A 24,995-nucleotide genomic window follows, 5' to 3' on the forward strand; every position below is an offset into this window, starting at 1 on the left:
ATGAGAGAAAATCCATTTAACAAGGCCAAGAGTCAGAAGTAGAGAAAACATCAATTCCTATAAACAATCCAGTTCAAACACTGATAGCAGAACAGGTCAGGATACAAGGCACACTAGATCCATCGGGAGCTATCACCAGCATTGGTATGCTATCAGGAAGAGGTTTATGAAAGCAGCAGCACCAATCATAACTGCAGGCTGATGAGGTGTACGAGTGTGGTAGGTGATTGCACACCTGAGGCTGCTAGACTGAGAGCTGAATGAAGCTTGTAACTATTTAACTAGCAACCAACTGAATCAATGAACTGCAGGAATGATCCTACACATAGTAGTAGCAGTAATTGCACAGATGATAGATCAAATAAACAGGAGAGCTCCTATTTTTTAACACTTTATATATGTTGCTGTTCATATATCAAATAAAAAGTTTGAATTAAATTAATAATTCTGTCTCGCCCCTGACGTGTACATGTTTTGGTCAATAGATCTAAACCTACTGGATTGGAATTCAGAAAATCTTGTAGCCATAGGGTTAAAATCAGCAGCATATATTTGGAATGGAGAAAACAATACCGTGGCTCAAAGTATTCTTTTACAGTCACCTTCAACATATGTTTCATCCATATCATGGTTAAGTGCTCGGACATGTCTGGCAATCGGCACAAGCAATGGAGAAGTACAGGTACATTTTTTTTTCTATAAACTTTTGTTTTAGAATGAATTTGGAACCTAATTTGTCTATCTATACATCTTTTCACCTGTGTAAAGTTGGCTTCAAAGATATGAGAAGTATTGGAGACGTTACGTTTTTCATTGACCTTCCAAAGATTTGCACTACGTTGAAACTTCACGATTCACATGAGTACATAATTAGAAGTGTAATAACAGCCTGTGTCATTGTTTTAAAGCTGTGGGACATTGAAACACAGAAGAGACTCAGGAACATGCTTGGACATATGTCTGTAGTCGGAGCTCTAAGCTGGAATCAGCACATCCTAAGCAGGTAAGGAGAGGTATGCACGGATACCTAAGAAACATTTCAGCTGTAGGACATTTTCTTTTTTTTTTTTAAAACAATATTTTTTTTGACATGACAGACAGGAACACATCCAACATAAACTTTAACAAACAACATGCAAGATAAATAATATATTAAACAGTGTTCATGACTATGTATAATTTGTAGGTTGTCTTGATTTCTAAAGATATAAGGGAAGCTAGGTCAGGATATGGGTTCAAAGATGAAAGTGAAAAGGAGAGACAAATAGAAAAACAAATGGAGGGAGGGGGCAGTAGGGGTGACTAGTGGGGGAACTTTGGGGATATCTGGACTAGAAGAGTGTAACTCTGAAGGATGGGAGATTTAGTAATGACATTGTTATTCTGTGTGTCATTGTTATTGTGAAGTCAGTGTGTGTGTCAGTCATTGTCAGAATGAGTTTGTATGCTATACATTATAAGACTGTGTGTCAATTTATATCCATGTGGTTCTGTGTGTTAAAAAAAAAGATTTTTGTTAAATTAAAACGTATGTATTTTAAGGAATAATGTAGCTCTTTAAATGACTTTACATTATTATTTTGTTAGATTTTCCTTTGACTGTAAGGCTTTCATATGGTCACATAACTGTTTTGTAACTTCTGGAGGGCAGAATATGACATAATATAAAATAATGTTGTGAGATTGAATTTTATCCCGCACTGACTTGTTGGCTATCATTGGCCTTCTAGTCTGAGGTTTCAGCTGTATAATTTACTTGTAATTCCTGACACAAGTAGTATATGACTCATCATTCTTCTGTGATTATTATTTGTCAAATGTTTGACACACAATTCTATCTTATATCGATTTAAATAACATTGTATTAAGTACTAACCGCTACTTTGGTGGTATTATTATTAAGTATTTTTATGCTTTTTGTAACAGGTGTGTATTGCTAATTGCAATGCTCTCCATTGTGAAATGTGACTTACATGGCCTGATTTCTATGTACAACATACACTCTTTCAACAACAACACACTAACTTCAATCTTAGACGATGCTCCAGCCATCAAAAACAGTCTCCAGTGATCCAAATCTCAACCATGGCAACCAAATAGATCTGCTGCCTGCAAGGTGCTATTGTACTGCTGAGTGCTAGTGTAGGAAATCCCGCTCCAAAACTAACTTCTTCCACTATAAATTCATCCTTTCAACTTCAAACACTGCCCTTTCAACTGCCAAACAAACCTACTTTACATCTCTTATACCCCCCCAGTCTTCTAACTCCTGACACCACCCTCTTACACTCACTCTTTACCTACCTCACATCTCATGATTTTTCTACCTACTTTAAAGCCAAAACTGATACCATATCTCCTCATACCAGATCCTTCTCCTACCTTCACCAATCCACCCTAAGCTCATTCTCCCCAGTAACCGAGGATGACGTTCCATATCTTCATCTGAGGATGAAGCGATCATCTCATCATCTTACCCTAAAACTTGCACACCTTGGCCCTATTTTCTCCCAACTTCCCTGCTCTCTTTCCCCTGCTGTATCCCTCCCTTTATCTCTCCTCTGGATATTTCCACTGGCACATTCCTATTCTCCTTTAAACATGTGCTCATCTCACAAGAGAAACTATTTCTCTCCACTCCTTCTGCCTCCAAACTTCTTGAATGAATTGTGTAAAACTGCTTATCTCACTTTGTATTAGAAAGCTGAGAATTGTAAAGTTGTTAAAACTCCTAAACATACATTCCTTCTAATATATCTTCTATGTTCAACCTTCTAATTGATTCATGTTTTATTGAAGCACAATTATTTCATATTTATAATCCAGTGGCTGCAGACTTGGCAGTATACACCATCATGATGTCCGTATAGCTCAACATCACATTGGAACTCTTCGTCACAAGCAAGGCATTTGTAGTCTAAAGTGGTCACCATCAGAGAAACTCTTGGCCAGTGGATCAAGTGATGGGCACCTTAATATCTGGCCCTGTGATCCAGCATCAACCAAGGTTAATACTCCCATACAGAGCATTGTAAACCCCACAGCTGTAAAGGTGAGACTATTTTGTCATCAGACATTGAGAACCCTGAAGGACTTTCCTGTTCTTTATGCAATAAAAAATGTCACCAATACTTTCATCTCCATTGTAAAGACATCGACAATGTTTTATAAATAAAGAATGAATCAAAGTACAGTACAATTTTTTATATGTCAGTGTCATGATCTTTCTTTTGTTTGTGTCTGAACAGAGATAGATAAAATAAAGGCTAAGATCTATCCTTAAATCTAGTATGTCAGCATTAATATATTTTACATATCCTCTTATGTTTATGCTTTTTAGGCGATAAGCTGGTGTCCATGGCTCTCAGAAACTCTTGCCATAGGTGGTGGGATGACCGATGGGCACATACGTATTTGGGACACTAGCAATGGGAATAACATCAACTCAACCAACACAAACTCACAGGTAAACACGGATCAGCTGCTGGTGGCATATTACAATACTATAAAGAAGTGTCATAGCTTGTAAAATTAACCCACATGTGGAATTAGGGCTACTGGAGGAATAAACATCATGAATAGTGTTACAATTATTATACTAATATTTGTCATCCTATATAAGTTTAGTTAGTGAATACATAGGCTGTAGTTCATTTACATATGTTTCTGAAACAGATCTGTTCCATCCTTTGGCTGCCTGACACAAGAGAACTGGTCACTGGTCATGGATCCCCAAGAAACCAAATGACTGTTTGGCAGTACCCATCATTATTAAAACTAAATGATGTATATGGTGAGTAGAATAAGAGACAAATGCATGTAGTTTTATACCTCCAAAATATGCATCGTAGAGTTATTGCCCTAGCAGTAGTGCCTTGGTGGTCATCAGGCTTAACTAAAATGCATCATTAGTTATTATTATGTTAATGCCTACTATTGGTAGAACATTTTGTATATTGCTTGTATGCAAGTACTAGCAGATTATATATTATCATGTATGGTGCATGCTCCATTAAAGCTTGTCTCTTCCCCTGTGTTATAATATTTATATTTATAAGTTATGTGCTTCCTTATTGGCTTATTAACGTTTAATAGTTATCCTTTACACCCAATAATTAAAATGTATTTAGGCAAGAAATAAATTTTGTTATCTTTTTCCATGTGATAGTAACACTGTTTATATATGTGTGTTCATGCAGATTTACTTAATGAGCACAGTTATGTGATCTGATCCTATATTCTGTACTAACAGGGCACAGAGGAAGAGTTCTGCATCTTGCACTAAGTCCCGATCACAAGAGGATCTTTTCTGCAGCAGCAAATGAAACATCTTTTATATGGAAGTACAGCAAATAAAAAAGAATGCCCCTTAGAAAATTAAAATTGGGGTTTTAAAATTTGTGCTTTTATGAAAAAGTGTATTATGTTTTTTTAATCTTTTATACATCGCTCTACATGTATTCAACTTTGGATATCCTTACACAGTGACGGAACAAGGTGTTTTGGTATCCAAGACGAAAGGTGGTAAACTGACTGGTCTGTCTCTGTTTTTACACATATTGATGGCGTAATACCATATGTACTGTATACATATAAACTATATATCTTTTATTCTTTTATCGGTACTTCTGAAACTAAAGACACCCCCCACATAGATAATGGACCTGATGCTGAGTTGGGTGCATTTTCGTCAAAGAAAGCAGTCGCAAAATGCGGTCACACAAAAACAAATCTATCTAAGTGCAAGGAGACACAAGTGAGCAAATCTGCTTACACGTATATAGGTGCACTCTTTTTGTGGGCATGCAAAGGTGCACAGCTAATGCTGCGCAAACAGGTGTTCATTAATCTGCATCAGCCACAATGATTCTATTTAATTTGAATCTAAAGATCTTTTCACAAATGATCATTGAACTTCACAAGAAGACCAATTTAAATCTGATAAGCTTGATATAATGGGCATGCAAAGAAAATAGATTACTTAACTATGATTGGTTCAATCTACCCACACACAGTGATAGAACTGTTTTAAGCACTGAGGGATACAAATGTTCAGAAATTATAATTTTAATCAAGTTATATTAATTGACATCTTTCATATGTCACACATGTAGTGATAAGATAAGAAATCATTATACGAAAAAATGCTGTGTGTGTTGGCACCTTAACAAGGTATAGCAGGTAATCTGATCTGCTGCTGGTGCCAACTGCCAGAGCCTATACCTTGTCCTGGCGCTATACTTATACTTTTATACTTAGAAGACTTTTCTCCCTTATGAAGATGAGTATAGCTCCTTTGAGTGCCATTTGTATTTTTAAAGTTAAGCACTATTATTTTATTTAGTAGAATGTAGCCTCTCTGTATAGCCTCTAGGTAACACTATACTTATCACCCTTTATCATTAGATTTTACAAGAGACTAAACCTTTTTTGGACAAGAGCAACAAATCAATTATTATAATAGACACAACATTCCATTATATTTATTTTAATATATTTTATGTAGCAATAACTAATTATTAATAATTTATTATAATGTATTTATTTTTATGTATCTAATGTTTGTTTGTGTTCACAAAATATCAATGTTTAATATATAAAAACTGTTTAAGAAGTATCAATACTCTTTGGCTGGACATTATGTTTTGTTTCTATGGTGATTTATTGTAGGACTCTTTGATGTGGTGTTTATAATTGCAGTTTCCTGTGATTGAATATTGTGGTATAAAATGTTTCTATGGTTCCTTCCCCACACACCAAAAAATTAAATTTGGTCACTTGCCTCATCCTCACAAAATTAGCTTGTCTATGAGAAAATATTGGAGGTCTAATTTTAAAATTAGGATTAATTTGGTATTGTTTGGTACAGTTACCTGCTTTCATCTTTGTACATACACATCAGAATAGATGGGCTATGCAATGGGTGTTGTGTATCTTTTCAGAAAGACCAGAGTTAGAAAGAAAGAAAAGAAGGCACTTTGGTCTAAAAGTTCCTTAATATTACAAGTTTAAAATCACTGTTTATTGATAACAAATTATGTTAAAAAAAGAAATGTGCATCTCTACATCCATCGGGTCTATTGGGGGGAAATATTATAATGAATGTATAAGAAAGTGATAACAGAAAGAAATTGTATGCTCTGTTTAAAAATTATTCAACAAACCCTTCAGTGAAAACCGACTATCAATTATAGAGTTGGAAGTCCAATTATATTTCCTTAATCAACAACCTTCCAAATATATATTGAGACTATAGTGCTAGATTTACTAAACTGCGGGTTTGAAAAAGTGGGGATGTTGCCTATAGCAACCAATCAGATTCTAGCTTTCATTTATGTAGTACTTTCTACAAAATGACAGCTAGAATCTGATTGGTTGCTATAGGCAACATCCCCACTTTTTCAAACCCGCAGCTTAGTAAATCTAGCCCTATAGTCTCTTTCAGTCCCAATAAACTGAATATTTAGCTAAACAGGTTGTTTTTTGTCTTTATTAATTGTTCAGAAATGTACAGTATTTCCAACACTGGCTGTTGTTAAGTATAGAACCATTATATTCACATGGTCCCTAACCTCTTATCCAAATAATCTCCCGATTCTTAATATTTATTATATATCTTTAAAATCTTATTCTTTCATGGTCATTGTTGCATACATTTTCATATTCAACCACCTGATTCCCTTTTATAATATATTATTATTTCCGTGTTTATATGGTATATATAAAGCATATCATATATACCCTCTACAAATCCTGTGTTTGCCCCTGAATGCTTTGCCCGCTACCCTGCAGCTCTAGCCAGTGTGATAGGCCAGGAGTAACCATCCACAGCATTCCTGATCTAAAGGAAGAGGTCAAGGGTACCAGCCCAGGTGTCCAGCGAGAGGGCAAACTAGCAGCGAAAGTTACCCAGGTGCCAGCGAAGGAGCCTAGTGGTGGCAGCAGCAGCAAGCCCCTCCTACTGCATTTAGAGGGGAGCAATTTGGTATAAATAAAGGGGACAGTGTCAGGCAAGCCCAGCCAGTTCCCAGCAGCATGGACAGGGTAGCATAGGAGGTCCATCCTGTCACAGTCATGTTTATTACATGTCCATCCATACTATAGCAGTTTATTATCTAAAGTGTAGATTTTTTTTTTTCAAAAAAACCCATCTCTGAATCAAAACAAGGGAGAAAGTATATGTTGACCTTCATTGCTGGGGTAATTCAGTAGCCCTCTTAAATTAACCTTTATTGCTATGGTATTTCAATAATCCCATTTGAAAGGTCAAAGGGGGCTATTGTTGTGTATCTCTCAGAATATGAACCCACCAATGACTCCATGGGAGCTAGGAAGAACCCCATGCAATTTCAGTGCTGGATCTGGTTGTAATTAGTTGCAATTAGTAGACAGAAGTCTTTTTGCTTTGCCCCTTCCTTTACTAAAAATATCCAGCACCATACTGACCAGGTTGCTATAATTAGGGGAACTCTTGAAAGGGAACATAGTAGACAGCTTACCATGGTTAGTGCAGTAGCTAATTATGACAGGTTATAGGTGCCTCATTGACCATTTCAAATTAAGAGGGTGGTAAAGGTACCACTTCTCGCTGGGGTGCTGTTAAAATAGTAAAGCCCTCTCTAGTGCCTTTCTAAGTGCTTATCAGCACTGGTGCTGGTTATGATTTTGTGGTGGTTATGATTATTTTTTTTCCATTCCATTTTCCTCTTTCCTCTTAAAAAGCAACCAGCCCTGCACTAACCAGCCATGGATACCATGCTGTGGATATTTCCCAAATAATTCTAGCTAGTACACTTTGTTATATAAAATATAACAAGGTCCATACAGACCCTCATATTATTGTTTCATTATTATAATGCCCACAATTGCTTTGTTTGTTTATATTGGTATGTATAACCCTCCACTTACTGACACAAAGTTCATTCATCCAACTTGTTTATAATCACGTTTTGCACTTTATACCTATTTTTCTTTCTATATTCATTATATATGGCAGATGCCACCTTGGGGTGAAGATCCAGGTGGATTCTTACTGCTTTGAGGAGCATGATCTAAGAGGAGCTTGAGATCCCTCATTCTTAATCCGCACAGGACACTTGGAAACCTGCACAATTAAAAATAGTTCTTTCCTTAATCAAGAAAGTAGAGGTGAACGAGTTATGGAAAATGTAGACAGGGATGACAAGAGGCCAACCACTTAGAGTTTTGACAATTGTCTGACTCGTGATTGCAGAGCAGTTTTTTTCCAAATAGGAACAATTTGATGGCAAAATATGTTTTGCCTCATATAAGGGCCACCCTTTGGTTTCCTAATAATAGATCATGGACCTAAAACACCCCTTTAGTATCCTGTGAAGGCAAAAGACACTCTGCTTAAAGGGGGATTCTCAAACAAGGGCTCATATAACTTACTTTCCAAGTTGAACAGTGAACCTCAATCTTATAATATAATTTCTAACATTAGGCACAACACAATAGCCCAAAATCATGTTGCAATTTTTGTTTATTATCAATGTCAATGAAATAACACTGCATGGGCAATCATATTGTTTAAATGGAAACCCAGTCACTAATCTCAAGTATGGTAGAAGGGATATAGTTTATGTGATTTTTTTTATTTTTTTTTACATTACTGAGATACACACATTATTTAAGTAAATAAACTGCAATTAGCATTATGAAAAAACATTCACAACTACATGTACAAATATTTCAAGGATATAGCTGGTCTGGCGATATAGGATGCTAATCTTGTTTTTCTAATCCAATCTCATGCAGACCTGAGTGCAATTCTTTAATACGTTTACTACAAAACCACACTTTTCATTACTGGATAATTTGCGCAAGATAGATTGCTCAATACAGTGAAATGAAGGCAGCAGAAGCAAGACAAAAAAGTGATGAAGCTTTAGATTTATTTTTTAATTGTGTTATTTATCCAGTGGACGTATTCTTTAGTGAGACGAGTGAAGACAGATGCATCATTGGGATGTCCACAATTTGTATTCCCAAAAGATGTGATTCCTCTAAAAACACCATTGCAAAGTAAGGGACCACCCGAATCTCCCTATGAAAATAAAATTGGGTTAACATACTTAAAATTTTCTACATATTGTTTACATACTTTCATTTGACTTGATTTAATCTTAATTAAGTGCTAAACATTATGTTTATAAAACAATTCACATCTAAAAAGAAGCAGAAACAAATCACTGTGGTGAGGACTGATTGACGTCTCTTGCAAATAGTACAAAAAAGACTATGAAATTTAAGTCACAGGGAATTAAAATAAATTTAGGAACCGCTCATCTTTCATCCATCTGAATTGAAATACCATTGAAGCAGGCAATGTCCTTAGGGCCAATGACCCATTTACCCCAGTATGCACTAGAGAAATTATCCCGCTGAATCTCAAGTCTGAACAATCTACGCAGATCAATATCTTACATTTAAAAGGTTTCCATCTTAGTTATATGTCGCTTTGAGCCTGACTCATATGTTTCCAACTCAGCTGATCGGGCAATTGTTTCTCTCATTTCACTGTTGATGCGTTTCGTCTCCAACTGAGACTCTATCAACGCATCTGCATGCAGAATGAGGGTGGGATCCAACACATTAGCTTAAATTGACTACCGCTTCCTGATTTGATGAGCATGGAGTCATCTTGAGGTGACTGTCATTTACAGAAACTGTGTTGGATGATGGATCCCTCCCCCCCTGGGGTGCACAGACATTGTTACAGTATCCAAGCAACAGAGGTAAATAATTGTAAGTACCAGGAACCTGGGAAATAAAACAATTGGTAGAGGTCTAAGGTGGAGGGATTTCCACAAAATTAGTAGTATGGGGAAGTGACTTCTATTTGGAGTTTTATGCCATGCCTCCATTTTAATACAATATCTTGTTTTAGACATGAGGTTTGTGAATGATTGAAGGGCAGTGTTATAATGATTGTTACTATATAGGCTATATACAGCAATGATATAGCCTTAGGAGAGGAAATAAACAGGTAAACCAACATCATCCTTCAGGAAAACATGGCTGCTCCCTCCAATGAGTTGCTATCTGCATTCCTGTCCTTTATAACCTGTTAATATAAACACATGCTTCTAGACTATAGGTCACCTATGGACCAACTCCTTATGCTGCTCTCCAGGCCACACGTTGTCACCATTCCCCTAAGTATAGCAATACGGTAAGAATGGTTTAGGAAATGATTCTGTCTCTTTTTAAATACAATACGTTAAGAGATACAGTGGCTTGAAGAATTATGCTGTTGAGCCTACAATAAATCAGTTGTCTTCTACAAATCTCTTTGTGACCTACAAAAGAGACTTTTGCACCACACCCTGTCTTCCTATTAGGCTTACCACATATTTAATTTAGATCCTGCACTGGAGTTAATTCTAGCATTGGTTGAAGCTTAGACTAGATAAGATGATGTCACACTTACTTGACAAGTGTCCTGTCCTCCTGGCCCCACATTGGTGCACAGCATATTTTTTGTTATATTAACCTTATGTTCCCATAATTTATGACATTTCTCTCTGTCTATAACAGTGACATTAACTTTCATTAGATTGTCCGAATAATCGCCGTGTTCAGTCAAGCCCCATCCGGCTGCTTCGCAAACAGTTCCTGCTTCTGTGTCCTCAAATGTGTCTGGCAAAGGGAGAAGCTGAACAGCTTTGTCAAGCTTTACCTTACCTTGCAACTGTAACAGAAATGAAAGTATTTAACCTACACAAAATTATCACTTATACCACCCTAAGGCTAATATGTCAGGTTTGTGTAAAATAAAACAAAGAAAGAAAGAAAGACAAAAAACCAATGGGGAAAAAAGACTCACTCTGGCTCACTTACTAACAATACTTTTAGGTGCAAAACGTGCACTATACCATTGCAACCTATCACAAACTTGTTTTCATTGCCTGACTTGAATTAAACAAATAAAAACTGGTTGCTGTGATTCATTGCAAATTTTGCAACAGAATGCAATCTTAGTAAATGGGCCCTACTGATAGTTTTGCATTGGTACTTGGAACACTACTATTTTGTGTGATTGAAAATAATAATGTAAAATATATCGGGGTAGCAAAGTGGAAACAATCAAGGGTAGAGATATCATAATTTGATTGGAGACATACAACTACTAACCATGGCGGAGTCTTAACGAGTGTTCTGCAACTTGTAGAAAGTGACCCATTTTCTCATATTGATTTATAAACCTGACCATGTTTCTAGCTGCCAAAGAAAGGGTACAACCGGTTGGCACACTGAGCCCCTGGTATTAATTGTATATAGTAGTGGGCTTATTTGTTTTCCACAAACTTGGTATTAGGGGAAGATTCATTTGACCGCGATGTTCTGCTGGACATCCTGCGAGGTAGTGTTTTATATATATTAAAGTCTGAGTATTGTCCAAAAGGGACTTTTAGCATTCAGTCAGATAAAGAATGTCAATTCCTTGACCAGGGGAGGGCTGGCAGACTTTAGCCCAGGGGGCAAGCACACCGCGCCGGCCCATATATATATATATATATATATATATATATATATATATATATATATATATATATATATATATATATATATATATATATACACCCAGGCCCAGAGCTGGAGCTGGATTAAGGCTCTGGGGGTCCTGGGCACTTTAGACAGGTTAACAGGTTATGATGTAGCATGGTTGTCATTTTAGACAAATACACAGGCAATACTGTGTGCACTACTATTAGGTGCACACAGTTCTGCCTTCACGAGTAATACACGGTGAAGCGGGACATACCTCCCAACTGTCCTAAGCAAAACAGTCACCCAAATTCGGGACTGTCCCACGAGATTCAAGATAGTTGGCAGACTGTTTTTCTCTCTCCTACCTGTTCTTGTCACTGTCACCACTTGTGGCTGCTGGTTACTTTAGCTCATTTGTTGGTTGTCTGGATCCTGGAATATTGGAGGCCTTATTTGGAAAAAAAATGGGTACATAACATTTAGAAAACTCCAACCAATTCCAGTGTTAAATCAATAGCACCCACATTTTATAATTAGGCCTCCCTTCAGCCACAACATTAAAATAATAATATTCACATTTGCTAAATAGGGGCCTGATTCACTAAGGATATTAACTTAATAAACTTCTTATTTCAGTCTCCTGGACAAAACCATGTTACAATGCAAGGGGTGCAAATTAGTATTCTGTTTTGCACATAAGTTAAATACTGTCTGTTTTTTCATGTAGCACACAAATACTTGATAGCTTATTTGTACACTGAAATTTAAAGTTGATATTTGTGTGCTACATGAAAAAACAGTCAGTATTTAACTTATGTGCAAAACAGAATACTAATTTGCACCCCTTGCATTGTAACATAGTTTTGTCCAGGAGACTGAGTTAAGAGGTTTCTTAAGTTAAGATCCTTAGTGAATCAGGCCCTAGATCTCTTTCCCTCCAACCAACCCTGACATTAGATAGCAAACACATTTAATATATAAACCTATTTCCCTCCCTCCAAGTAGCCCCAGCAATAATTTAAATAGCATTTACGGTTAACAAATATAACCATTTCCCACAACAATCCCAAGCTTTAAATAATTCATAATCACATGTAATAGACCTCATTCTCCCCAAACAGCCCCACAATCAATTAATAGCTCACCACCCCAGTATTAACTTAAAGGTGCAATTACTCCATCTTAAATTCATAGGACCCACTATTAAATTAAATTGTCCCACCATCACCCCACAAATAAAATAGTACCCAATACTTATCTCCCACGTGCACTCCTCGATTAAATTGAGATATATATATATATATATATATATATATATATATATATATATATATATATATATATATACACACACACATACACACACACACACACACACACACATATATATACACACACACATGACCCCCTCCCTCACACACATTACATTCCTAGACTGGTCATTCCCACACACAATACATTCATATACTGCCCCCCCTACACACACACACACACACACACACACACACACACAAACACACAAATACACAAATACATTCATATCCTGGCCCCCACACACACACAAATACATTCATAAATATAGTATAATGGAAAAAAGAAGCGCTTTCCATATGAGTGCAATAGGGGCTGCCTGCATTACAACATGTTAACCATAGATGTCATACATTGCAAAGCTAGAGATTAGTAGCTAATATCCAAACTACTAAGATTATAATTCATAGAGTATCTTACATATATGTCTCTGGCGCCACACAATGCATTCAAAAAATGACCATAAATCAAGGAAAATATATATAGGTGTATTCAATTATTGTTTATTCTAAAATGAGATATATTCATAATGGTATAACCACCATTTGAACATTTATTCATAACTATGAATTCATTAAAAATGATAGACAAGAAATTCTTGAAAAAATAATGTGTGTCGATTTAAAAGTAAATTGCAATGTTCCAAAAATTAAAATATATAAAAAAATATAAAAAAAACAAACTCCGTAGCGTGAGTACTCACGTATCCTGTAGTAGTTAGTGTGATGGAATTCCAAACTTTATAGGTGCATACAAATATCCATGCGTCCGGACAGTTTCTTTCGTTTTGTTTAGTTATCTTCCGGCACAGACACGCTGAAGATATTTGCAGTGTTTTTACTTCCTGGTATGTTGGAACGCATATGCGTTCCAACTTGCGAACTTCCGGTATTTACGATCCTAAGTGATACAAACACTTTCAACAGCTTATATTTAAAATATACAACTGTCAGTCGTATTTCCCGTAGTTATATATTTACGCCACTTGTATTGCAACTTCTCGTTTAGTGTAACTGTCGTGTTACATGTCCCGTATTTTCGGTTATTTAGCACGGCATCCAGAATGTAAAAAACTCCTATGAAGGGGATGATCAATTAAGTATAGGATTGTTTCCCATTCACTCCAACGCGTTTCACCTTTGCAGGCTTCCTCAGGGATTGGGAATTACCTATCAAATGACTCTTTAAATGGTTGTTGATGAGTGACGTCAATAAACACGCCTCTCTTTATGTTAATAGGTTCCTTTATTAAAACTCGATATTGGGTCTAAAATGCAATGATAAATCAGATGTATAATGGTTCAAATGAAACTACCTAAATCAAAATCTAAATTTAACCCTTTGGGGGCTAAAGTGGAAAGTTCAAACATCCATTTGGCCTCTTCTTTTGATATTTTCGTTACAAAATCTCCCCCCCCTCCAGGATTTGGAGATCTTTTTAATACCCATAAACTTTAGGCTTGAAGGGTCTGAATTATGATATTTGATATTATGATATATGATATTTGGTGACACACTATGTGTGTCCACTTGATTGCGTATATTTCTGCAATGTTCACTCAGTCTTATTCTCAGACTTCTAGTGGTCCGGCCGATGTACTGCAATACTGATTTTGATAAAATATACAAACTTGAGAGGCAGGACCTCTTGAAAGGGCCTAAAAAGACGATTAAAATTAAAGAAAGCTCAAACGAAGTTAGATTTATCACTCAATATATCGTTAGGATCCGCGGCCAATTGAAGGTGGCTGGTCCCGGGCAGGGGCCAGCCACCCGGCGGCCCGAAACAATGTTTTTATGTCCGGCCCGGGGGACGGGTGCCCCTCTGCTCCCTGGGCCAGCCCGCCCCTGTCCTTGACTCATCAACTCTTCAATATCTTTGAATCCATATTTGTATACTTTCTTTGCACATGTGTGAAAAAAATGATAACTTCATTGCTTTGTATTTGTGAGTAATGATATGTGGCTTTTCAGATTCTGCATTGTATCATACCTTTAATGAGACCTATGTAGTCTCAAAAGATTGCAAATAAAGCTATTCAGTTATCGTCGGCCAATGATTTCTATCACTTTAACTGCACTGGCTAGCACTGTACAACACTGGACAGCACCATGAGTTTGAGAAACAGATATGTTTTAATAAGTGTCCATTCAATTATTTTGGTTTACTCCAGACAATAGTATATTAACGCTTAATTACTATATTTTTTTATTTCCTTTTGTATTTGGTTAATGCACATATTATGGGATGGATGTATAAGAATACTGTTATGACAAGACATTACATCATTTCATCCACTGACCAACATTGTTGTGTGACAGGATCATTTAGCCTATGAGTCACTTTTACCTTTGCAGCCTGGCTGGGCCAAAATGCAAAATGTAGACTTATAACCTCATATGTCAATCTCCCATTATCCCATAGATTGTAAGCTTGCGAGCAGGGCCTTCTCACCTCTTTGTCTGTTTTACCCAGTTTGTTTATTAGTTTATTATGTTTGTCCCCAATTGTAAAGCGCTACGGAATATGTTGGCGCTATATAAATAAATGATGAGGATTATGATGATTTCATTGGTGCTACATGTGATGTTATGCATTGTATGACAATGTTATTGAGTCTGCTTGTAGAGCTCATCATTTAGGACAGCTGCCATTGTTTTTACTCTCTACTCATAATCCCTTATCTCCTCTCACAATAAGAGTGACAGGATTTCTGTGAGGTGGTAATCTTCTCGCAATCCAATAGTTTGGAAACTGACCTAGTGGAAAGTGGTATGTGTGACATTATTGGGGGCTTGGTATGGTGTCATTTAAGTCTCAGTAAGGTCTAGAAAGCACTGGAAATATGACAGTGAACAGCGAAATAGGTAGCAGCCACAACCCCCTGAGTTTGTTCATAACCTGCACTGTGGGATTGCACAAAACTATGTCTATATTTTTTTTTTGTGCTAGACATAATTACAACAGAGCCTGGAGAAATTAGGATAATCAAGGTCACAAGTCAAAGTCAGCACTGGAGAGAGTCTAACAGAGGTCGATGGTTAGAGAAAACAGAATTGTCAGACGTGTAAAACTTCAGCAACAAAGAAACAATGGAGTTCTCACAGCAATTGGTGTGATTAAAGTGAGTTGCAGCCACATCATGATCACTAAGTCTTCATGTCTAGTATCGAGTGGCAATATATCAGTACAACTCATTTGTTTGTTGCTGCCATTGTAGCACTGAGATTTGTTGTACTCAGCATAGGATTGTGGCATCACACACATTACTGTCCTCCTATTTAAAGCACCTCTGCTCACAGCACCTGGTCTGAGCAAGGTATTGGTTCCAAGCATTTACTGTGAACAATTTCCTGTTATTTCTCTGTTCCTGAACTTTTGCTTGTTTTCCCAAATCCTTGACTTTAGCTAGTGACCTCTCTCTAGTTCTGGCCTCGGTTTGTGACTTTGCTTATCCTACCTTCATCAGTCCCTGACCTCGTCTGGTGAGTTTAGCTTCTCTGCTGTCTTGTTCTACAGTTCCCAGGTTGGATAAACCTGTATCTGCTGAATCCGACTACTGTCTGATACGAGCAGAGCTATACTGTCTATGTTTTACACTAGCAACCAGGAGGAAGATTAGAGACAGACCCAACTATTAAACTGTTGGATCTTTACTTGCAACTAACAAACAACTGCAGACATGTTATTATATTTTTATTTAGTATGATATGAGCTACAGTGGAGCTAGTCATCAAAGTGTACTTAGGATTGTAATAAAAGCAATTTTAATTTCTCTGTACAGCATTTCTCATTAACATTTTTAATAAATAGTGTGGTCTTATCAAACCCAAAATTTTAATAATATAATACGTTCTAATGTACAGCATTCTTACTTTGAGAAGCTGAAGGTCGTTATGGTAAACGTTATGGTAATTTGTTCTGTTATAATTTGGGTGTCTGATGAATTTGGCGACGGAACACTTTTGTTTATCCATTTCAATGTCTTTTCTTGAATGACCTCCAAGGATAACAGTTACTGTACTACCAGGCCTAAAAGACAGAAAAGGTTATTTACCAAAAGTGAAAAGCATACAAGTGTACAGAGATTCTCCTATTTGTCTGTCTCTGCATACATTGCTATATGGAAGTTTTTGGTTACATTGGTAGAAATGCACCTAAATATGGGCCTTTCCATATAAAATGTACATGGAAACTAATAAAGACCATAGGACGAGGTCCTTATACAAGGTAAAACATGCTCTGTGGTCTCCACTCTGTGAATACCATTTAAATTATCTTGTACTGCAAAACAAAATAATTTTTTTGCATGTGGGTGCAAAGCAAGGGAATGTGCCTAGGTAGCATTCATCACTAAATGCCCTGATATGCCCAGCTCCTGCCATCACAATGTGCACCCCAGCAGGTACCACCAGTCTATGCATTGATTATATTTGTTATAAAAGGTCACATATGGCATTTGTCTGTGGAAGGAGCATTTTTGCATCAGCATGGCCTGCCCCTGTAACACAGTTATACGAATTGTGCAGAGGTGGGCGAATCACATCATCACTTCCTCCCGCACTTGCCCCTTAAAACAAATATTGTAATTTCCTTAATAAGTATGCTGGCTTAGATAAATTTCTGTTATCACCTCACAGGTTATTTTTGTAGATGCCCTGTGAATTAGATTACGTGACAACCATGTGAAGATGGCAGGACAATCAAACGAGGAGGAAAATACAACTATTTGTGGCTAACTTAAATGCCCCCTTTGGATGTCACTTAATAACATACTTAAGTGAAAATATAGTATATGGGTGTGAGTCATCAAGGCACATATCTGCCAATTTTGGACGTATCGTATGCAAAATGACTCTGCACATGCCCAGGACCGCCAGAAATGTCCGTGAACGCAGCCGTGTCTGCTGTGTCCGCGAACACAAAGGACACATGCTACAGCCTACAATTTTGGGGAGTGAGTGGGGCGGGGAAGGGGCATTTTGCTATAGCCAGTGTACAATAGGGGCGTACCAAACTCGAGCACACACAGCCACGTCCAAATGATGCTATGAGCGTCTCAAAGTTACTAGTTTTTCTGCCGTATCTCTTGCTCCAGCTAAAGGGCTAGTTTAAGTCCTGATCAGTAGTGATGATAGTAGTCTTGTATGCACGCTAGAACATGTTCCAAAAATCAACAGAGTGTGCTTACAATCACTCAATTTTATTTTATTGAAATGACTCTTATATGATATGGTGAGTTTGCCAAGCATCTATTAACTTTGGGCAGTAGCTTATGCCATTTTCTGTAGGAACTAAAGTCTTTGAACATTAAATATGTTTATCCTCAATAGGTAGTAATTAGGGCCGCCAAGAGTTATTTGGGGGCCGATACAGCAACTTTTTGGGCTTTCCCTCTCCATGGATGAGAAGGTCAAGGGTGGGTGTCGCCACTGCGCGGTGGTGCAGCCAGTAGGGGTGTAGCCACAGTTTTGGTGCGTGATCAACATGGGCGTGGCTGCTTCACTTTAAACATGACATATTGGGGGAGATTTAATTAGTCGCGTTGCTCCTGAGAACATTGTGGCTGCGCATTTTTACTGGTAGTACGGTAAAAATATAGGCTTATTTTTGCTTTCACCTCTAAAATCTGCATATATTTTTCTAAAAAATAGGCGTGAGGTGTCTATACAGAGACACTTTGTGCGCATATTTTGCGAATTGAATCTCCCCCTATATGTATTAAATCGGTGTTGCTCTCACCGACCTGTCATTGCAGCTTTCAAAACCTGGTACTGGATTCTTGTATGCATCATGGAATGTTGGGACCTGTTTGGAAGATGTATAGGTACATGAAATATGAAAAACCGAGCAATAAGTGAACACAGTACATAACACAGATCACACAGTATATAATACATTATAACAAAACATTACATTCATCATGCCCTCCCCAGCCACATCATGGAACCCCCAGCCACATCACGCCAAATCCATGCCACATCATGCCAAATCCATGCCACATCACGCCAAATCCATGCCACATCACGCCAAATCCATGCCACATCACGCCAAATCCATGCCACATCATGCCACCCCCCCAGACACATCACACCACCCTCCCAGACACATCACAACAATCCCCCCAGACACATCACAACAACCTCTCCCCCAGACACATCACAACAACCCCTCCCCCAGACACATCACAACAACCCCTCCCCCAGACACATCACAGCAACCCCCCAGACACATCACAGCAACCCTCCCAGACACATCACAGCAACCCCCCAGACACATCACAGCAACCCTCCCAGACACATCACAGCAACCCTCCCAGACACATCACAACAACCTCTCCCCCAGACACATCACAACAACCTCTCCCCCAGACACATCACAACAACCCTCCCAGACACATCACAACAACCCTCCCAGACACATCACAACAACCCCTCCCCCAGACACATCACAACAACCTCTCCCCCAGACACATCACAACAACCCCTCACCTAAACACATCACAACAACCCCTCCCCCAGACACATCACAACAACCCCCCAGACACATCACAACAACCCCTCACCTAAACACATCACAACAACCCCTCCCCCAGACACATCACAACAATCCCCCCAGACACATCACAACAATCCCTCAGACACATCACAACAATCCCTCCCAGACACATCACAACAATCCCTCCCAGACACATAACAACAACCTCTCCCCCAGACACATCACAACAACCTCTCCCCCAGACACATCACAACAACCTCTCCCCCAGACACATCACAACAACCCCTCACCTAAACACATCACAACAACCCCTCCCCCAGACACATCACAACAACCCATCCCCCAGACACATCACAACAATCCCTCCCCAGACACATCACAACAATCCCTCCCCAGACACATCACAGCAACCTCTCCCCCAGACACATCACAACAATCCCTCCCAGACACATCACAACAATCCCTCCCAGACACATCACAACAATCCCTCCCAGACACATCACAACAACCTCTCCCCCAGACACATAACAACAACCTCTCCCCCAGACACATCACAACAACCTCTCCCCCAGACACATCACAACAACCCCTCACCTAAACACATCACAACAACCCCTCCCCCAGACACATCACAACAACCCTTCCAGACACATCACAACAACCCCTCCCCCAGACACATCACAACAACCTCTCCCCCAGACACATCACAACAACCTCTCCCCCAGACACATCACAACAATCCCTCAGACACATCACAACAATCCCTCCCCAGACACATCACAACAATCCCTCCCAGACACATCACAACAATCCCTCCCAGACACATCACAACAACCTCTCCCCCAGACACATCACAACAACCCTTCCAGACACATCACAACAACCCCTCCCCCAGACACATCACAACAACCCCTCCCCCAGACACATCACAACAACCTCTCCCCCAGACACATCACAACAACCCTCCCAGACACATCACAACAACCTCTCCCCCAGACACATCACAACAACCCCTCCCCCAGACACATCACAACAACCCTCCCAGACACATCACAACAACCCATCCCCCAGACACATCACAACAATCCCTCAGACACATCACAACAATCCCTCCCCAGACACATAACAACAATCCCTCCCAGACACATCACAACAATCCCTCCCAGACACATAACAACAATCCCTCCCAGACACATCACAACAATCCCTCCCAGACACATCACAACAACCCTCCCAGACACATCACAACAACCTCTCCCCCAGACACATCACAACAACCCTCCCAGACACATCACAACAACCCCTCCCCCAGACACATCACAGCAACCCCTCCCCCAGACACATCACAGCAACCCCTCCCCCAGACACATCACAGCAACCCCCCAGACACATCACAACAACCTCTCCCCCAGACACATCACAACAACCTCTCCCCCAGACACATCACAACAACCCCTCCCCCAGACACATCACAACAACCCCTCCCCCAGACACATCACAGCAACCCCTCCCAGACACATCACAACAATCCCTCCCAGACACATCACAACAATCCCTCCCAGACACATCACAACAACCCTCCCAGACACATCACAACAACCCCTCCCCCAGACACATCACAACAACCCCTCCCCCAGACACATCACAGCAACCCCTCCCCCAGACACATCACAGCAACCCCTCCCCCAGACACATCACAGCAACCCCTCCCCCAGACACATCACAGCAACCCCTCCCCCAGACACATCACAGCAACCCCCCAGACACATCACAACAACCTCTCCCCCAGACACATCACAACAACCTCTCCCCCAGACACATCACAACAACCTCTCCCCCAGACACATCACAACAACCCCTCCCCCAGACACATCACAGCAACCCCTCCCCCAGACACATCACAGCAACCCCTCCCCCAGACACATCACAACAACCTCTCCCCCAGACACATCACAACAACCTCTCCCCCAGACACATCACAACAACCCCTCCCCCAGACACATCACAGCAACCCCCCAGACACATCACAACAACCCTCCCAGACACATCACAACAACCTCTCCCCCAGACACATCACAACAATCCCTCCCAGACACATCACAACAACCCTCCCAGACACATCACAACAACCCTCCCAGACACATCACAACAACCTCTCCCCCAGACACATCACAACAACCCCTCCCCCAGACACATCACAACAACCCCTCCCCCAGACACATCACAACAACCCCTCCCCCAGACACATCACAACAACCCCTCCCCCAGACACATCACAACAACCCTCCCAGACACATCACAACAACCTCTCCCCCAGACACATCACAACAACCCCTCCCCCAGACACATCACAACAACCCCTCCCCCAGACACATCACAACAACCCCTCCCCCAGACACATCACAACAACCCTCCCAGACACATCACAACAACCTCTCCCCCAGACACATCACAACAACCCCTCCCCCAGACACATCACAGCAACCCCCCAGACACATCACAACAACCCTCCCAGACACATCACAACAACCTCTCCCCCAGACACATCACAACAACCCCTCCCCCAGACACATCACAACAACCCTCCCAGACACATCACAACAACCTCTCCCCCAGACACATCACAACAACCCCTCACCTAAACACATCACAACAACCCCTCCCCCAGACACATCACAACAACCCATCCCCCAGACACATCACAACAACCCATCCCCCAGACACATCACAACAATCCCTCAGACACATCACAACAACCCCTCCCCCAGACACATCACAACAACCCATCCCCCAGACACATCACAACAATCCCTCAGACACATCACAACAATCCCTCCCAGACACATCACAACAATCCCTCCCAGACACATAACAACAATCCCTCCCAGACACATAACAACAATCCCTCCCAGACACATCACAACAATCCCTCCCAGACACATAACAACAATCCCTCCCAGACACATCACAACAATCCCTCCCAGACACATCACAACAATCCCTCAGACACATCACAACAACCCCTCCCCCAGACACATCACAACAACCCATCCCCCAGACACATCACAACAATCCCTCAGACACATCACAACAATCCCTCCCAGACACATCACAACAATCCCTCCCAGACACATAACAACAATCCCTCCCAGACACATAACAACAATCCCTCCCAGACACATAACAACAATCCCTCCCAGACACATCACAACAATCCCTCCCAGACACATAACAACAATCCCTCCCAGACACATCACAACAATCCCTCCCAGACACATAACAACAATCCCTCCCAGACACATAACAACAATCCCTCCCAGACACATCACAACAATCCCTCCCAGACACATAACAACAATCCCTCCCAGACACATAACAACAATCCCTCCCAGGCACATAACAACAATCCCTCCCAGACACATCACAACAATCCCTCCCAGACACATCACAACAATCCCTCCCAGACACATCACAACAATCCCTCCCAGACACATAACAACAATCCCTCCCAGACACATAACAACAATCCCTCCCAGACACATCACAACAATCCCTCCCAGACACATAACAACAATCCCTCCCAGACACATAACAACAATCCCTCCCAGACACATCACAACAACCTCTCCCCCAGACACATCACAACAACCTCTCCCCCAGACACATCACAACAACCCCTCCCCCAGACACATCACAACAACCCCTCCCCCAGACACATCACAACAACCCCTCCCCCAGACACATCACAACAACCTCTCCCCCAGACACATCACGTAAAGTGACAGAGCGGGGTCAAGAACTGCTAAGACGCATGGTGTGTAAAATTTGCCAATGCTCTGCTGATTCCATAGCTGAAGAGTTCTGAACTTTCACTGGCATTAATGTAAGCACCAAAACTGTGTAGCAGGAGCTTTATGGAATGGGTTTCCATGGCCGAGCAGCTGCATGCAAACTTCACATCACCAAGACCAATGCCAAGCGTCGGATGGAGTAGTGTAAAGCACACCGACACTGGACTGTGGAGCAGTGGAAACGTGTTCTGTGGAGTGACAAATCACGCTTCTCTGTTTGGCAGTCAGATGGGCGAGTCTGGGTTTGGAGGATTCCGGGAGAACGTTACCTGCCTGACTGCATTATGCCAACTGTGAAGTTTAGTAGAGGAGGGATAATGGTATGGATCTGTTTTTCTCCAGTGAAGGGTAATCTTCATGCTATACCAAGTAATTTTGGACAATGCTATGCTTCCAACTTTGTGGCAACAGTTTGGGGAAGGCCCTTTTCTATTCCAACATGACTGTGCCCCGGTACGCAAAGCAAGGACTACAAAGATGTAGTTTGATGAGTTCAGTGTGGAAGAACTTGACCGGACTGCACAAAGCCCTGACCTCAACCCCATCGAACACCTTTGGGATGAACTGGAATTGAGATTGCGAGCCAGGCCTTCTCTTCCAACATCAGTATCTGACCTCATAAATGCTCTACAGAATGAATGGGCACAAATTCCCACAGAAACACTCCAACATCTTGTGGAAAGCCTCCCAAGAAGAGTGGAAGCTGTTATCACTGCAAAAGGAGGACCAACTTCATATTAAAGCATATGTGTTTGAATACAATTGCATTTCAGTCCTTGTTTGTGTAATGGTCAGGTGTTTGCATTCACTTGCAACTGTAAAACACGGGTTGCATGCAGAATGCATGTTTTAATGAATCAGGCCCGATTTGCTGATGTGTCCTGTTGATCGGAATTGGTGTTGAATATCCTGTTGTAAGATGAATGAACCTCACATGTTAATTGTGTACAATCATGTCTTAGCAGTGCTAGTGGTTATGTCTTTGATGCCCACCTCCACCATAATCGTCATGGTCACAACATGTACACTTTACTGCTTGTTTGAAGATCACATTCATGTTAAACAGCTTTTGCAGATAAAAAGACTCATTCTAATGCCATATATATTGTTCAATGTGCCCACAATGGGATGTAGTCAATCTGTCCACACCAAAATGTCGACAGTCCAACTGTTGTCATGTTCAGTACGTCAACATGGTTAAAGTGATGACACTGTCGACAGCTGCTAAAGTCGATAGTTACAAGGTGGACATTCAAATGGCAATGACAACGCTGCAGACACAGTACACATAGTAATAAAACGTTACTACATTAAAAAGCAAAATAACAGCGTTCCCCATCTCTCCAAAAACAGACTAATCCTACTGCTGTCCCTAACAACCCCCCCCCCCCCCCCCCAATTTTACTAATTCCAGCACAAGGCTTTACCAATCGGGCTGGTGGCACTATACCACGGGAACCCGCAGTATGGTTCCCCTGCCATAATGACAACCAACCCCAGACTGGTCAGCACAGGCCAGCTTAGGGCTGGATTACCTAGGGAGATGGGTTCAGCTGAAAAAAAGTGCCCCCACAGCTCCATTTAACCTAAGGGTACCCAGACCCGTGCTGAAAGCACTATGGCTCTTCTTACAAACCTGGGTGGTGGGTGTGGAGTAATAAAAAGTATTTGATAGTAAGCATACCATTTTGATTTGGTGCACTACAGCTCCCAGCGAGCTCAGGCTGCCATTGACAGTTTGGGTACGCTGGTGCTTGTAGTACTACAAGCACCAGCATACCCTTAGCTGCCAAGGCATACTGGCACTTGGGGAACCACAA

The 24,995-nt window shown here is 40.5% G+C and overlaps 2 protein-coding genes across 2 annotated transcripts in view; one reads left to right on the forward strand and one right to left on the reverse strand.

Annotated features, from left to right (window-relative positions):
* Positions 1-469: 469 nt before the first annotated feature.
* On the forward strand, positions 470-4,480 carry CDC20B (cell division cycle 20B). Its single transcript, XM_075213878.1, has 5 exons — positions 470-682; positions 909-1,003; positions 2,827-3,052; positions 3,676-3,793; positions 4,253-4,480. The coding sequence occupies exons 1-5, from the start codon at positions 470-472 to the stop codon at positions 4,354-4,356; spliced, it is 756 nt and encodes a 251-aa protein (XP_075069979.1). The 3' UTR covers positions 4,357-4,480.
* Positions 4,481-8,485: 4,005 nt separating this feature from the next.
* The window catches only part of LOC142159241 (granzyme A-like), a 28,325-nt gene continuing 11,815 nt past the window's right edge, over positions 8,486-24,995 (reverse strand). The window contains exons 4-6 of the mRNA XM_075214010.1: positions 16,702-16,858; positions 10,454-10,714; positions 8,486-9,067 (exon numbers count right to left, since the gene is read on the reverse strand). Coding sequence (XP_075070111.1) covers positions 8,915-9,067; positions 10,454-10,714; positions 16,702-16,858 — 571 coding nt within the window. The 3' untranslated portion in view covers positions 8,486-8,914. The remainder of the gene's footprint in view (positions 9,068-10,453; positions 10,715-16,701; positions 16,859-24,995) is intronic.

Source organism: Mixophyes fleayi, chromosome 1 (assembly GCF_038048845.1).
Source record: "Mixophyes fleayi isolate aMixFle1 chromosome 1, aMixFle1.hap1, whole genome shotgun sequence".
Classification (NCBI taxonomy): Eukaryota; Metazoa; Chordata; class Amphibia; order Anura; family Limnodynastidae; genus Mixophyes; species Mixophyes fleayi.

Coding starts and splice junctions, on each gene's coding strand:
- CDC20B (XM_075213878.1), top strand. CDS start 470: ATGTTTTGGTCAATAGATCTAAACCTACTGGATTGGAATTCAGAAAAT. Junction 683..908: donor CAAGCAATGGAGAAGTACAG/GTACATTTTTTT, acceptor ATTGTTTTAAAG/CTGTGGGACATTGAAACACA. Junction 3,794..4,252: donor AAAACTAAATGATGTATATG/GTGAGTAGAATA, acceptor CTGTACTAACAG/GGCACAGAGGAAGAGTTCTG.